We start from the raw sequence: 17754 nt of genomic DNA on the forward strand, positions 1-17754 counted from the left end.
TGAATTGGTGGCCAGCCGATCGCAGGGCACAAGGACACGGACAACCATGCACACTCACACCTATACCTAATTTAGATTGTCCAATCAACCTAGCATGCATGTTTACAGAATGTGGGAGGAAACCGGAGGAAACCCACGCAGGCCCAGGGAGAACATGCAAACTCCACACAGATGGACATGACCTGGATTTGAACCCAGGACCCCAGAGCTGTGAGGCCGACGCGCTAACCACTCGCACCACCGGTCCGCCCTGACACAAGTCACTTTTTTAAAAACCAAAATTATTAAAATTTTCATATTTTTTTTGGAAACCATCAAATGCGTCATTAAAAAATACATTATTGTAGTATTCAAGAATGACTTAAATAATCAGCAACTTAAAAGGAATTGCAAATAAGATGAGAAAAAACTTCATATCTTAAATAAAGGAGAACTTTAAGCGAACATACTTCCTTCCCGCAAAGCAGCCAACTTCAAATAATTTCCATATTTCTCACCTCTTCTCATTATATCACCTACCCAGCAAATTTAAATCAAATAGGCTAACCTGCTATCAAATTATGATAAACTTCCCCAAAATGTAGTCACCGCTTCCATTTCATATTCCAAACATGTTGCAAGTTTGATTATAATTCCAATATTTTCCATTCTTACCTTATCTCGAACATAATTACACAGATGTATATGGAACGGAATACATAAAATATTTTATCTAAATGAGGTGATTAAGGAAATCATAAAAATCCATGCCCAAGGTTTATTGAGCACAATTCATAGTAAATGCAACCATATTGACATTCAACTATAAATTAAAAACAACAATACTTTGGTCTACAAGTACAGATCACATTTTTGCCATTTGGCAGATCCGAAGTTAATTGAGCCCAAGATGCCTTTTTGTCAGACTCTCCTGTCTCTCAGTCACTGGGGCCATAATACAGTGCTTCACTTTCTGATTTGGACTTGTACAGTTACTTCCTCCTCTGACCCACCTTAAATTTCGTATTCTGTCTCGCCACAAGATAAAGACAAACAAGTCTCGACTACAGTTTTCCATTGAGTCATACACCTTTGCCAGATCATGTGCTGCGTTAAGGGTACTCGGACATTTGGTCGCCGGATGTTTGGTCGCCGGACGTTTGGTCGCCCGGACGTTTGGTCGCCCGGACGTTTGGTCGCCCGGACGTTTGGTCGCCCGGACGTTTGGTCGCCGGACGTTTGACAACATGACAGAGAGTTTACTGTTGAAATCAGCTCTCAAAATTATATTCATGAGAGAGAGTTTAATATCTAAATATCTACTGTTGAAACCAGTTCTCAAATTATATTCACCCGGGCGACCAAACGTCCGGGTGACCAAACGTCCGGGCGACCAAACGTCCGGCGACCAAACGTCCGGCGACCAAACGTCCGGCGACCAAACGTCCGGCGACCAAACGTCCGGCGACCAAACATCTGGTCACGGTGCTTAAGTCATTGATTTTTGACAACGGCCAGTCACAGCGATGCATAAATTATTTTTATTGTACAATTTCAATGGTTATCTATCTGTGTGAGTCTTCGGTAATAATTTATTTTTTAATCCTTTTTTACAGATTCTATCATTTAATGTGTAAAAATCTGTGATAGCAGGACTTTAAAAATCACCTTAAACGCCCCGTTTTGTGTGCTTTCTAATTTTGTTAAAGTGCTCATGCCTGTGCGTGTGGCACAGCAGTGATTTTAACAAAAGGAAAGAAATTAGAAAGCAATTACAGTGATTCTGCTTGAAAACGCAAGAATTGAGAATGTCAAATAGTTCCTTAGCAAACGACTATGATAGAAAATACTAACTTTTATACTTCTGCTAAACAGAGTCAGGCCTGGTTAGTAATTCCATGGGTGCCATGTCCTCCCTGGGCTTGTGTGGGTTTTCTACATGTACTCCAGTTTCCTCCCTCATACCAAAAAGATGCAAGGTAGGCTGGTTGACCACTCTAAATTGCCCCTAGGTATGAGTCTGAGCATGAATGGTTGTCCATCTCCTTGTGCCCTGGGATTGGGAGGCCACCAATTCATGCCCCCCACCTGGTCCCCATAGTTAGCTGGGATTGGCTCCAGCACCCCTTGGGAATCTTGCGAGGATAAGTGGTTCGGAAAATGAATGAATTAATATAAACCTGCTGGGAAATAGCAATTAAAAAGCACAGTCACATGAATTTGCATTGTGACTTCAAGCGTACTTTTATATTAACTGCAAACTGGGTATGATTACGAAGTAAACTGCTTTCCTCTAAAATTGCAATATGAGTAAGTAGAGATTTTGTGTTTGATCCCGAGCGTGTAATAGGTTTGGGTAGAAACCTCACCTCTACTTGGATGGTGCGGGAGCGCAGTCTGTCGCCGTTGTCTTTGTTCTCCTTGGCCAACTTGTCTGCTTTCGCTGCGATTTCCTTCAGCTGTGCCCTGAGGCTGACTATTTCATTGAGTTTGTGACTGACGTCCTCATGGCTGTCTCGTAGCTGCTGCTTCAGAAGAGAGATCTCCCCCGCTTTCTGGCACACCTACATCGTGGCACAAAGATCACAGTATTCTATGTCTTCTAACCTACTGGGGCCTGTTCAAGCACGGTAGTAGTAAATGCTCCAATTTTACAGACAAGAACATTTATTCATCACTGCCTGCTGGTATATTGTAGCTTTTTGTTCTTCATATTTAAAACTGAGGGATTTTACTGATGACTAATAAAACTCCGCTAATAATTATAATGGCAAAATGACCTCTCATTTGCCATTTGGAACAGTCTCTTACCCCAAAATTGGAAGTAAAATAAACTAGAATAAACTGTTGCATGATATTATATTTTTTTTAAATCTGTAATTCTAATTTGATTCCCAAAACACATAGAATGTGCCGATCCTAGATAACCTCAGGCATCCGCCAGGGGACACTGAATTGGTGGCCACCCAATTGCAGGGCACTCACATATGGGCAATTTAGAGTATTCTTGAGATTGTGATATTGAAATTATCTTCTTGAAAAAAATTAAACATTCATTATCCAAATACTTGAATTTTTTTCCCTCAAATTATTTTCATCACAAAATAAACCTTTTCGGGCATTCACAATTTTTTGGGAAAATGGTCTCGATGCATGTGATCTGATCACTAGGCAATAGGAAACAACTTATACAATTTCATGCAAAAATAACATTCTTCACTCTTGATATTTTGGCCCTGTTTAAATTATTTACTGGAATTGATGGGGTTAGACGTTTCGTGCATGTTGACTAGGAGGGTTGGCAGCAACTGTTCGCTGCTAGCCTCACCTAGTCAAAATGGATTGGACGTCTAGTACCTTTAATGGCACTGGAACATGATCATTCTTCATAATGAATCAATTTTTACTTTACATGGACTGCAACAGGGTCGAGTATTGTGATGTCACAGTTGTCTCTCACCTCCCACTGAGTTTCCTCAAGCGTCGGCGCGAGTTGCGTACTCTCTGCTTCATAGGTCTTCAATTTTTGCTCCATGAGGTCTCTTTCTCGGCTGAGGTTGGCAAGGTCCTCCTTGAGCCTCGCGTTTTCTGCCTGCATAATATGAATCTTGTTTATCAAGAATGTGCCAATAGATTAGTCATTGGAGAAGGAGCTGCGATTTTCTGACCTGGAGTTGGCTGACCTGCAGTGCTTCCTGGGTACTCGCCGCCATCTGCGAGGCCTGTTGCAATGTTGCGGAGCATCGATGGTTAACCGCTTGCATTTCATTGGTACACTTCTTTTGCTGTTCTTCAAATAACTGGCAAGTTGCTGTTTTTTTTACTTCACAGTTCACCTGATGTTTCGTAAGGATGGAAATGGATGACTAAAGATGTCCTGATGTGGATATTTTTTACTTCAGATCTGATACCATTTCTTTCAAGACGTTTTGCCGATAGGAATCATATACCGATCTGATGCCAGAATTTTTCATCCAGTAAAAATTATGCCAAAAAATAATAGAACTGTACAGTAATCCCTCGAATATCGCGGTTAATGTAGACCAGACATGGCCGCGATAATCAAAAAAGCTTAGTAGGATCACCCCTATTATAACTACCTTTTTTTTCTTAAATGCTGAGTCCTAGTACCAAGCGGAAGACAGGGGAGTGGCTTCCGCTTGCAAGGCAAGTTTCAGTGTGGATTTTCACATTTTTAAGAACTTTGCAAAAATCTTTTTTTTTTTTTAAAGAATAGTAGAAAAAAATCACAAACAAGGGAATTCGCGATAAGTGAAGTCGCAATAATCGAGGGAAGAGTGTATTCAAAGGGAGCCCTTTCTGGTTACACAATACTCTCTTACTGTCATTATTCTCTAAAGCGAAATTGTCACACCCAGCAGACATTTGCCTCGTGGTTTGATTTACTGCAGTGGAAAAGCTAAAAAAGGTCAATGGTGTTTAAAATATACACTGGGTCGGATTCGATCTTGTGACAAAATCCAATTGTCCAAAAATCGCTATATCGAGCGCTAACACAGATTATCGGATCGGGACATGTTTTTCTACGATTTCTCAAAAGTTAGCAGAACGGGAGACCATCACTTTTGGCCAGAAAGTGAAATAAATGTGAAGTGCTTGTTTTGATGAGACCCTTAAAATGTAGCCACGAGACCAAAACCCATCTCGAGAGTTAAAATGCTAACTTAAAGTGATGTGTTAGATACGGTGACATGACAGTCCAGTTACCTGTAATTCCTGCATTTCATTGTCTGTCTCTTGTAGTTTCTGTTCCAATGTTTCAATCAGTGTTTCATCTGTGGTCAGAGGGGTCCGACTCCCGCCCACAGTTTCAGAAAAACGTATGGATCCATCTGAAGACATTGGGGAGCCACCTTCACCATGACTCTTTGTTGACAGCACCCCAAGGCTCAAACCAGCCCTGTAGTTGCCATCTCGACTACCGCTGTACACCCAGGGGCACAAATTGGATTCAGCTCCCTTGCAGGAGCAGTTGGGGTGATCATTGTGACTGAGAGGGCCGATGGAAGCACTTCCGTTGGTGCTCTGGGTGGGGAGGCTTGACATGGAATTGTGTCCGGAGTCCGACAGATTCCCTGAAAAGAAAGGTGAGGATAAATCATTTTAGGGCAAATTGGCATTTGACCCCAATGATTGTATTTTTCAAGTTTAGATATGGACCAAGGGGGGTGTCTGGCTTGTGAAGAATGTCTGGACTCTTTGGTTTGTTGAGCTGGCTGAGGATGTTGTCCAGGCTGTTGCGTGGTGCCTTTGTGGAGGGCTCACTCTTGGGAATTAAAGGCTTATATGCAGTGGATCGGACCAGTGACTTCTCAGCAGTGGTCTAGAAGAGTGAAATGACACGCTGTCAGAATTGCCCTCGCCGCTTTGTGCCCCTCACCCCCATCAATACTCACTAACTCCCTTTAGCTGACAGCCATACCAAAAGCAACTCATTCTATGCCTCGCTGAGTCGAGGATGTGTCACACTGAAAATCTTTGGCATTATGACAACTAAATTTAAAGATGCTATAAAATGGTGACTGATGGAGTCATTGTGGTTAACGAATTTTCTTATTCATGCTTTGGGATGTCTTGATGTTGAGCAAAGAACAGTCATTTTGGCTGACTGAAGTCTCATGCTTTTGGCACACCTTTTTGCTCATTGTTAGTAATCTGATGCTTGCATGCAAATGTTTAACCTTTTGCCCCTAAAAAAATTGGGTGCTTTGAGCCTTCTGGCTCAGAAGGTTTTATCATGCCACTGGTAGGAACCTCTTCAAAAACGCAATACAGTCATACTTCTACTTACGAATGCCTCTGGGAATGAAATTTTCAGGTTACGAAACCTTTTGAGATGCAAATGAGTGCCTCCAGATACGAAAAAAGATCCAAGTTACGAAAACGTCAATACATTTCCTATATCCAGTATTTTAGTTTGAAATTTTCGCAGAGCCACTTCTTCTTGCCTGACAATTTCCCTACAATAACCCTCCATGTTTCTTTGACTGCCGTTGTGTGCTTAAACTTATGCTTTGAAGAAGCTGTGGCCGAGTGCCTTTGCCGTACTCGCCGTCAACAACAACTCTCCATGTTTCAAGATTGTCTTATGTTTTTTTCACCGCCGTTTGTGGTTGTGGGTTTTTTACGGTACATGCATATACTTACACCTACCTATTTATAGTACAGTAATACTTTGACATACGAGTGTCCCAACATACAAGAAATACGATGCAGGCGTCCGGGTGGAGAGGCTGCTTATGAGAATAGCATTGCTCTGTCTTTCTCGCTGCATCTCCCTCGCATAAAGATATCTACTGTAGATAGCGTGACGGAGTTGATAATCTGAGAAAAAGCCAGACAAATCTACATAGACTTGAAAGCAAAGCAAGCATCTGAAAAAGACAACAGCGCACCCCTTCAAAACGAGTTGTGGCTGGTTCGATAATTAAAAAAAAAAAAAAGCTCGGTCCTGGAACGCATTATGCTCGTATCTCAAGGTATTGCTGTATTTACCAATATAAAACTTGAATGATGTATATCTTGAATGCTAAATTATCTAAAGTTGTACCACTGAGTACCTCATGTTCTTTTTCTGTCCCCTTCTCCTTTAATCTGTAAAGCACACCACCCACCCATAATATGCAGCCACGGGGAAGATGAATAGCCGTTTACTGTGTAGTTAATAACATGGGATGCTTCTGAGCTCAGCATTTCTTCTCTCCAATTACTTGACTGGGATATGGGGTGCCTTTTTGGTTTACTAAAATATAAATCTCCCTGTTCTATTTGCTGTTTGCTGCCTCCTCTGCCATCTACTTTGGACTCTGGGGCCTGAGGCATATAGAGCATTTAAAGAAGGTCATTTCACCTCATTATTCAAGGTATTCTCAAATCACTTTCCTGAGTAGATCAAGGTATTTGTAGGTCATTCATTTGGAAAGGGGTCATTATGAAGCCAGCAAGGTTCACAAGTGCCTATGAGAAATTGTTGCTACCTGCTGAGAGACTTCTATCCTAACGTAGAGGGAAGGTTTTTTTAAAGAGTGCACTGTGAAGTCTGACTTATTAATGAAGCATAATGGTGTAATGGGATGTCACATCCATAGGCAAGGCTACTTTCTGTCAATCAAGCAACACAACCAAAGCCAAGTCTATTTATATAAGGTAAAAGTTAGCTCAATTTTCTTCTGTCTGTAATTCATTTTCCGTTAAATTTATCCCCACAAAGGTCGCGGGGAGTGCTGGAGTCTATCCCAGATAACTATGGGCACCAGGCGGGGACACACTGAATTGGTGGGCAGGTCACAAGAAGACAGAAACCCATTCACTCTCATTCTCATGACTAGAGGCAATTTACTAGCTGTTACAATACGCAGCAGAAGGAGCAACACCTCAATGCCACTGAAAATTTGGAGCTGGACTAAATTGCCGGGAGAAGAAGCAACGCTTCAGACCAACCATTCCATCATGGGATAAGATGGAAGAGCTGTCGGCGCTTACCAGGCCGGAAACGGAGTCGAGGGGTTCTACTCTGCTACTGTTGTCTTCAGCTCCAGACTACTGAGGAACTGTGCGGATAAGCTTGGAAGAGTTACTCTGGATATTCTCTCTACCTCGGTCACAGTCTGCAGAAGTTTCCCATCGTGTGGAAAACTTCCTGTGTGTGGTTCCAGTTTTATCCAACTTTACGACATCTTTTTCTTCAGTCTGTATCCGTTTTTGCTACCGCAACCAAGATGGCGCCGTTCAAGTGGCAGCCAGTGGCGGTAGCTTAGTCCACTCTTGCTCGTTTTGTGTTTTTGCTGCTTTTCTGTCTTAATGATTTGATTTGGTGATTCTTAATGATCCCATTTACTTTGCTTTGCAATTTGTGCTTTTGCTTTGTTGTTCTGCGGCCTTTGCGACTGTACTGTCTAACTTGTAACTATGTGTAACTATGCCTTTCCTGTATCTGCATTCTCACCCTCTTGCTACTGTCACAATGAAATTTCCAGAATACGGGATGAATAAAGTTATCCAATCCAATCCAATTTAGAGTGTTCAACCACCCCTACCATGATTTTTTTGCAACAAGGGAGGAAACCGGAGTACCCAGAGAAAACCCACGCAGGCACAGAGAAGACATGCAAACTCCCCACACGAAGGTTGGAACCCACATGAGATTGAACCTTGGATTTCAGAACTGTGCGCAAACCACTAGTCCAACTGTATCCATACTGCACCAAATGATTGTTTGTAATTCATAATCCTTTACTTTTTATTTTCTAATAGGTCAGTCCTGGTATGATGACAGGCATAACCTGGCGCAGCATGGTGAGTCACAGTCATGCCACCCCATCCCAGACCAAATGGATTGTAAGTCTATCGCCAATAGTGGCAGCTAATGAGCTAATGCTTAGAGAGCCACAGTAAACCTAACACTTATAACTGAACAAAATACTACAGACGCTCCCCTACTTACGAACATTCAAGTTACGAACAACGGTACATACGAACATGTCTGCAAATTGCGTTTATGTCGAAAAATGTTCGTAAGTTCGATTTTGTATTGCGCGCCTTTTTCCGAGTAGTGCTTCTTTCCACCGCTAATACCGACGCCTGGCGCTGTGAGAGCTCAGCTCACCCAGCATCCACCTTCCTCTGCCCAGTTCGTTGCAGTGCGGAAGTACGTGAACGTATGTCCAGTGCGCAAAGAACCTTTTTCATTTTTATCATTAAATATCTCATGCATCCATTATTCAATATGGTTGGTGAAAAGCGAAAGGCTTCTAGTGAGGGAGGTGCAAGGAAGAGGCAAGCCATTTCATTTGAAATGAGTGGCAATAATAACGAAGCTTGATGCGCGTTGCACGGGAATACAACTTGAATCGTTCGACCGTCAGTACCATTTATAAACATAAAGATCGAGCAGCAGGACCCAAATATTGAACGTTGCACAAAGTTTGCAAATCAATTGAATGATGCCATACAGTGCTACTGCATCATTTATGATGAAAAAAAGAAGAAAACTGCAATAGTTATTAGATAGCTTCTTTCGGCCAGTTTCTAGTAAATCTCTCTCTCTAATGTATGTATACAGTACTGTATGTATTCTCTCCATTTTATTAAATGTTTTTTTCAGTACAAACCAGTGTGTGTTACTTATACAAGCCTTAAACATACAAATGCACTTATATAAGCCTTCAATATACTTATATAGGCCTTAAATATAAATTATAATACAAAATATAGCACTGAGCAACTTACAAACAAATTCAACTTATGAACAATCGCTCGGAATGTAACTCGTTCGTAAGTAGGGGGGCGTCTGTACTCTTACCCCATCAGTCCCAGATATGAGAAACAGTTTCGGCCTCTCATTAGATTTCACGTCCACGCTGATGTCGTCTTCCATTGATCCTCCTCTGTGATGTGCTGCTGTTGGTTTATGGCTCACCTGTGGTGTAATACAGCTTTCACTCCACAAGCGCATTCATTTTGGTATTATCTAACAATATTGTGTATTTATAATGGTATGTTCGCACGTAAACCCACCTTAATATAAAAAAAGTCCTCACTTCGCCCTGACGGAGAGTGCGAGAGGCCTTTGGAGGGATGAACGGGGGAGAGGGAAGCCTGAGTGAAGCTGCACTTTAGCAAGCCGTCGAGGCTGCAACCTCCATCGCGCCTAGGCTGATTTGTTCTGTTTTTCAGTCTCAACTCTGACGCCTTGCAGTGTTTACTGTTGAGTTGGTCACTGGCAACGAGGCTGCTGACGCTCCCCATGTTCCTGCAGGCAAGTTAAGGAATGATTCAACTCATGACCTCCAGAGGACTTTATCTGGAACATAGCGCTTTAAAGTTAAGTAGTAAATCACCAACCCCCCCCCCCCCATCCCCTTATAAAATTCATGCCAGTTCTGCCGTTAAAGCGATTTTAACTGTTGTTTACTTAACTTCATTCCTTCCCGTTCAGCGAAGAGGCGACATATGGTGCAGGTGTGCTTTCATTTGCAAAATAAACATAGTGGAATCATCTTGGCAGCGTGCCTGACTTTGTATGTCTAGATTTATGGCTTAACCGTCAGATTGGACTCAAAAGGCCTTTGTGCTCAGATTTTTGGTCTGACCGCTTCCAAATGTTTAATTAATATTAGCATTCATTTTACTGGAAAAATATGCTTCTCTTCCCAGTGTTTACTTCTCATTTGTCATTTGCTAGGAATAATTCCACAGGTTCCATCTCTGTTCTCCAGCCACAGTGAAAGACAATGAGGCACACAGATGTTGTGTGACATGATTTGGAGAGTGGTGGCGATCAGGCTCAGGGGCAAGCGGCCCCTAACCAGCTGGTCCCTAGCCCCTCACCACTTTATAATGACCACGCCAACAAAGGCTCAACCTAAAGTGTATTTAATCACATTGCTTTGACTTAAGGGTCGTTTAGGATTACTGGATGTCACTATGACACATGTCCAATCATGTGGCTATTATCATCCCGCTCTTGTGACTTTAAATTCATTCGTCACTAGTATGCGTACAATTTATTTGAATTGGAAAAGTTGGCAATGAATGAAGAGGGCATCTTTTGCAGTCAATGGCAGCAAGAATTTGTGTTCGATACAAATGAAGTTTTATCACATTTATTTCAACGTATAGTATGTATTTTTGTCAAATTTATTAACACTGAACATTCATTCATTCATTTTCTGAACCACTTATCCTCACAAGGGTTGCGGGGGGTGCTGGAGTCTCTCACAGCTAACTACGGTCCCCAGGTGGGGGACACCCTGAATCAGTGGCCAGGCAATCGCAGGGCACAAGGAACAGGCAACCATTCAAGCTTACTCTCGTACCAAGGGGCAATTTATATTGTTCAAACAGCCTTCTTTATATGTTTTGATATGTGGGAGGAAACCAGAGTACCCGGTGAAAACCCACACAAGCCCACAGAGAACATGCAAACTCCACAGAGTGAGGACCGACCTACGATCGAACCCTCGAACCCAGAACTGTGAGGTCGACATGCTAGCGCTTGGTTGCCAGGCCACACATTGAACATTACCTTATTAATAATGAGTAAAAAAAGTTGTTGTATTTTAGGCATAGTATGAGGTGTGTTTTTCTAAAAAATAATGGATTATGTTAAATAACCACTGATGTAAACACATTTAATTACTGCCAGTTGTCACAGTTCATAGGGATTGGACATCTATTGACGTCAATGGCACTGAAGCTTGATAATTCATCAAGATTGGACATCTATGACCGTCAATGAGGGCAAGTGTACTAATGTTGTACCCTGACAATGACATTTGATTGTGCTGTAGAAGCCAAAATCATGAATAGCATTGTATTCGATGATCTTTTTTCATTATCAGAAAAGCAATAAGCAGAAGGCACATTGCAATCGAATGGCACGATGAAGAAAATAATGGGAAGATACAACAACTGGCATTGAAATTGTTATACTGAAAGAAAACAATGGTGTGATTGTTATAGATTATCCTAAATTTCGTCATGTAATCCATGAAAACAAAGCGGTACGCAGAAACAATTATCTAAAAAAGCACTGCCAAAACCATGTTACTACCATTGTTCATCCATCTTTCGGTATCACCCTCCCAGCACCCCCATAGAAAATGAAATAGCATTTTACCTGCTAAGCATCCATTTCTAAGCCAGCCTCTCTAGAGTGACCATCCAGTCCTGCACGTGTAGCCCCAAACCTCACTGCCATGTACACGTATTATGCTCTTGAACACTAAAGTGCTACTGGGCCAAGTGGATCTGCTAATGTGCAGTTGAGGGGTTGGGTCAGCTTTGCATTATAACTGACATGTAAATGGAAATTTGGTGTGTTTGCGTTGGGACCTCCCTCTTTTCACCCCCCCAGCAACCCCATGGGAGTAAGTGTACAACATGCGCACTCTCAGAATGGACGTGTGCCGCACAAGTGATTAACTGAAGGCCCTAACAAAAGATCCCACCGTAGATCCGCCTCCCCACTGTCACCCCAGACACCTCCTGCTCCCGCATCAACCTTGGATGAGATCAGCGACCCTTCTTGGTTTATCCCACCGATCATTCTCTGCCCTGCACCCACACCGAGCAAACAAGCCTTTGCTTCTTTGTGTCTTGAAGTGTGCCGCTCTTTGTGTTGGACTCCAGTTGACGTATTTTCCCCAAACGGCCCCCGTATTTGAGCGTTAAATAAAGGACTCTACCTCACAATGGAGAAGGGCTTGAAGAGCTTCACTTTCACTGTGATTTACCACCTCACTGCCTCATAGTATTCAACGGCTGAGGATATCTGAGGTGTTCACAAAAATAAATAAAAATAATAATTGAAGATATACTGTATTTGATAGTCCCTGAAGGGTGCAGACAAATCAGTTGTAAATCTAACAAGTCCTAGATGTCGTCATTGGGCTTATATTTTCTGCTTAATGTGAATAAAACAGACATGTTTGCAGCACATCTGCTGAATTGTTGTCATTGTTACACAAAATAAAATCAGTGATGAGATCATTTTTGTGACATCATCTTATAAGAAAAGTGTCTTTTATTTCACACTCATTCTGTTAGTTTTTTGCTTGACCATTGTCACACTGCAGTATCTCAGTGCACCAATTTAAAAAATAAAGTTAACCAAGTTTGAAATTCACTTGACTATTCAAGCTCTTTCTTACTCCTTCTAAAGTCTAGTTATCACAATACATGAAAATGTTAAGTAAACTGGTTTCATGTAAAAGAAATTAAACAATTTTTTTAGGCAGACCAGACCAGTGGTATGTGATTAGCGCATCGACCTCACAGTTCTGGGGCCGAGGGCTCAATCACAGGTCACTATGGTTCTTGCATGTTCTCCCTGGGCTTGCGTGGGTTTTCTACTAATAGTCCTCCCAAATCCCCAAAACATGCATGGTAGGTTGGGTGAACACTCTAAATTGACCCAAGGTATGAGTGTGAGCATGAATGGTTGTCCTTGTGGCCTGCGATTGGCTGACCACTAATTTAGGGTGACCCGCCTGGTGCCCGTAGTTAGCTGGGATAGGCTCCAGGACCCCCATGGCCTTTGTGAGGATAAGCGGTTCAGAAAAAGAATTCATACTTCCCTACCAATCATAGTAGCAAAAGCTATGTTTATCAAATTCCAAGTCATTTTCAGCCCTCCCAGTCCAAATGGATTGGGCGCTCATTGCTTACTCTCCCATTTCAAATGAATTTGATGTCCATCCCTATTCATGAACAGTCAGCCAAAAAGGGCTGATAGAAACACATGTTCCTCCATTATATGCACCGAAGTGTTTGCGCTTCGTTTTCACATTTAGGGAAGGCGTTTTAGCTTTTGATCCACCGCTGACACGCCTGACACAAAGGAAGGCTTGGTCACAATGCACCCCCTACCCCCAGCATAACCAATCGTTTTTAGCACAGCTACTGGAAGGCAGCATTTTGCTACTATGTTGTGAGATTTATACCTGCCTCTCTTCCACAATAAGCATGAAACCTTTCACTGTACCTTCACTATGCCAGATGGCACCGCTTTAATTCTCAATGTCTGTATGTTAATTTTGAACAGATGCATGTATAATCTATCTGGTTCAAGCTGTCTGTTTTTTTAGGTCACTCTCGGCCGCCATATTGTTCTTTGGGTCGGGTGGGCTTAAGCTTAGAAACTTACCATTGTGGCTGCTGCACTTTTACTGAATTGTGATTTTATTAATGCTACAAAAGTATGGGTTTGTTTTTCTTATTTATTTGCTTTAATCTCATGGAGTATAAAATATAATAGAAATTGAATATTAACAAACCTGAAATTAAGGAGAGTAGTATTTACCCAGAGTAAATCATTTTCACTACAATTATTCATTTAGCATACTGCTTATCCTCACTAAGTTCAGGAGGTTGGGGGGGGGGTTAAATGCTGCCTATCCCAGCCCAATATAGGCAGCAGGTGGGGGACACCCTGAATTGTTGGTTAGTCAATTGCAGGGCACAATGAAACAGATAACAAGTCATACCCTCATACCTGGGGTTAAACCAGCCTACCGTTCATGTTTTGGGGATGTGGAAGGAAACTGGAGTACCTGGAGAAAACCCACGCATGCCCAGAGAGAACATGCAAACTCCAAACAGGAAGGTCAGAACTCACAGGGGTTTGAATCCTTGGTCTCAGACCTATGAGACGGACGTCCCAACCACTCGTACATCGTGCGTGGTTTCCTCCCACATCCCAAAAACATGCAGAGTAGGTTGGTTGAACTCTTTAAATTGCCCCTAGCTATGAGTGTGAGCATGAATGGTTGTCCGTCTTCTCGTGCCCTGCGACTGGCTGGCCATCAATTCTGCCTGGTGCCGGTAGTTAGCTGGGATAGACTGCATCACCACGCACAAATCTTTGAGGATAAGAAATTCAGCGTTGGTGGTGTAGTGGTTAACATAGCTGCCTTCCAAGCAGTTGTCCCGGGTTCAATTCCCGGCCGACGCACATTGACTTTTACTGGGAAAACACACTGTGGAGTTGCACCACCAATTTCGTTATTGAATATTTGATTTGATTTGAAACTGAATGAATGGTCCCTTTTTCTGGTTTAAAATAAAACAGAAAAAAACCAACAAGTATTCCATTTATTTTAAAAAGGAAAATAGCATAAAATTGCTTGCAACAGCAACTTTTTTAAAAATGGCAACTATTACAAATATTGCTTTTGTTATTGTTAGATAGAAAGATGAAAGCCAGATCCGACACGTGGGCATTATGTCTGACACCTGGCTGAAAGGGCAGAGGTTATGAATTAGGCTTCAGATGTCTGTCTGAGTTGTCTCAAAATTTCAGTGTGTTTATAATATGAAGAGAAGAGGTGATTAAATTTTGTGTTAATGCAGTCCAAGGTCACATAGGTCAGAAAATGAATGTCCCATTACCTTATATTATGGTTAAAGGGTTTGTAATATGAATAGAAGAGGTGAATACATTTTGGGCTAATGAGGTCAAAGGTCAGAGAATGAATTTCACAATATATATATAGTAGGCAATGATTTGAATGTGGTTGCTTAGGCAGAAGTTTGCTCTATGAGGGCTACTCTCTGAGTACTCCTTTAGTTTGGGTATTTAAACTGCACAAGAAAGTACTCATTCCATACGTGAACAGTACAACTGTTTCAACTTTTCATACATACACATGGATTTATCCAGTATATTTAAAATGATGCAAAAATGTGGATATGGGTCATTTTCACATAATTCAGCAAATAACGGTAAAGATATGGCCCTGGACTTTCCCTTTATGTGTTACAAAGTTATAAAAATTAATTACTACTGCTTTGTTTGCCACATATTATACTACATTTGGCACCAATTTTAAGAGAAATCTATTTGAGACACAAATACATTGAGAGCCAGTTTATGTTGAATTTGTCCACTCCGTTAGATGTCCAGAATCTAGTGTCACAGTTTATAGGAATGAAAAGTCGGGTTATGATTTATTTGTTTGTCTCTATTTAGAATGTGTTGTTTAGATTTGTTTCAATAGTATTTTCACTCAAGTTGTCTTTGAGAAAAATGCAAAAGAATTGCAACTGCAAACAGTTTTACTGATGTACCTTTCATATCAGTTAGTGTGTCTTTACCGTTATCACATGAGAAATACACCAAAAAATTCACAGTAAATACACCAGGTGGCTGGTGTGGGAGAAGTACCAGGATGTTGTCAGCCATATTGTCAACGCCAGCTAAGCAGAAGCCATGAGAATGAAACTAAAACCAAGGTAAGGACCATACCTGTGAAATGTCGTAACAATTCCATGTCTTTACCGATGTCCTAAAAACTTGGTGAACATAATTACTTTGCTTTTTAATGAACTGGGCATGGTGTATGCATGCAGAACACTATCATTTACTGAGTGCCAAGAAATACCATCTACCAATGTCAAAGGCTGAGGTGGAATGTTGTGTCTTTACCGTTAATAAATTTTGTCTTTACCGTTGTATGTTTAGAAACTGTGCTGTCTGCAAGAAATACATCAAAAAGATCTACAGGGATGGAACTGATGACATAAGGCAATCAAAGGAGCAAGTGTTATACCACGAATGGGAGAAGGGAGTAGAGACCAGAATGACAAATAATGGGCCAATTGATGTTGTTGTCATCCAGAAGAAAGAAAAATCTGTCACCATTGCGAAACTCTGTGATGACCTTGAGAAAGACCTTGTGGCTCTTATGGGGCACCAATATCGTATCATTCACCAGTACAAGGAGCTCAGACTAGTAAAATCCAGGTTAAATTTTAATTAATTATGTTTTCATTAAAGTTCCAGCTAAGATATTTCCAGGCAGTGCTAGTGTTGCTAATTAGAGATAATCAGAATGCTTGAATTGCATTTTGTAAATTATTCATTTTCTGAAAGTGTCTTTACCGTTATTTGCTGAATTATGTGAAAATGACCCATATACTGCTGCGAGTAATTTATTTAACACATTGGATAACCGGAATCAATCTATGTTTCATGCAAAGTAACTGATGATGACTCGCGTGTAATGAAGCGGCCACTTCCCCTTATCATAGCCATGACACGGGGGAAATTAAACTCACAAATTAAAGCAGGAGTAAGAGGAAGAAGGAGGGGGATGGGGGAAACTCCCAATGATAGGTTGAATTATTGAGAAGTAATACTCCATCACTTTCTCTGTCATCCACTGTGGCCTGTCAGACACAGCCGGTATACGGATGACTAATGTGACCTCCAGTGGAAAATCAAACGGGAATGAAGTGTACGGTACAGCAAGCTATCAATCTTTCACTCTCACCGCTAACACTGACCACGCACGGTCGTGCACTCACAATGACACCAAATAACGTCTAATTGGCTAATCCTTTTAGCGCATTGTAAAAGGAGATTGAGCATGAATGGGCGCTTCTGTGCTGGAGAGCAGAATAGCAGAGAGTCATTACGGGCCCCACAGCTCGGACTGAAAGAGGAAGACGTGAGCCGGGTGCCTATGAGGCAGCATGATAGCGCAAAAGTGTAATACTGCATAATCAACTGATGACTGCTACATTGTCCTGGACACATTTTCTTGTCTGTGGAAGGATTTTTAGAAGCACGGGATGTGTGTTCTATTTTAATCAAATGCTTATCACATCATCTGTGCTCATTGTTGGCCTCCTCTTTGATAGTGGCCCAGCTTTTCATGACGTACCCCCTCTGGTGAAATGAGATTGCCTTCAGATGACACATTAAAATGAGACAGCAGGTCAACCAAACAATCAGGCGCCTCAAATATTAACCGATAAGGAAGTCGACTGGGTTTGTGTGGCTGGTTAAATACTAATAAGGCACTCTATGCATTTGCATAGGATGAACAGCTGGGAATATAGAGAGGTAAATGTGTCTTTAATGGTTCATAAGAGTGTTTTTAGCACTAAATTGATGCTCCCTTTGCTGCATTGACTCATGACAATTACCATGAAATTTGTCATTACAGTTTTTATTGTGCTTTTTCACATACTGTCACTGTTGGGGTGGAAACTAACCAATATGGTCGATTTCACGTTTTCATATTTACGGTACATCCTGAAAATATTTACATTGCTTTAATGTTTCTACATTTTATTGTTAGCATAAATTGAATTTAATCAATCTCTTGTTTAAAAATTCTACACACAAATACCCATACAATTTATTAAAAATAACTAATATTTATATGAGAAGATTTATTGTCGGCGGCCCGATAAGGCGAGTGGTTAGCCCATCGGCCTCACAGCTCTAGGGTCCTAGGTTCAAAT

General features: G+C 41.4%; 1 protein-coding gene and 1 non-coding gene across 6 annotated transcripts in view; one reads left to right on the forward strand and one right to left on the reverse strand.

The window, feature by feature from the left end:
* lzts1 (leucine zipper, putative tumor suppressor 1) overlaps positions 1-17754 on the reverse strand; it is a 195198-nt gene that overhangs the window by 2402 nt on the left and 175042 nt on the right. For 2 of the 5 annotated variants that reach the window (XM_077600305.1, XM_077600304.1), the window contains 7 exons: positions 9517-9751; positions 9302-9418; positions 5161-5323; positions 4708-5075; positions 3648-3815; positions 3440-3571; positions 2349-2543 (listed from right to left, as the gene is read on the reverse strand). In XM_077600305.1, coding sequence (XP_077456431.1) covers positions 2349-2543; positions 3440-3571; positions 3648-3815; positions 4708-5075; positions 5161-5323; positions 9302-9418; positions 9517-9747 — 1374 coding nt within the window. In that variant the 5' untranslated portion in view covers positions 9748-9751. Of the gene's footprint in view, positions 1-2348; positions 2544-3439; positions 3587-3647; positions 3816-4707; positions 5076-5160; positions 5324-9301; positions 9419-9516; positions 9752-17754 lie in introns of all 5 variants that reach the window. The other 3 variants (XM_077600307.1, XM_077600306.1, XM_077600309.1) reach the window with 3 other exon arrangements.
* Positions 14384-14455, forward strand: trnag-ucc (transfer RNA glycine (anticodon UCC)). Its single transcript has one exon. It is a non-coding gene; the product is annotated as a tRNA-Gly (tRNA).

This window comes from Stigmatopora argus, chromosome 5 (genome assembly GCF_051989625.1).
Source record: "Stigmatopora argus isolate UIUO_Sarg chromosome 5, RoL_Sarg_1.0, whole genome shotgun sequence".
Lineage (NCBI taxonomy): Eukaryota > Metazoa > Chordata > Actinopteri > Syngnathiformes > Syngnathidae > Stigmatopora > Stigmatopora argus.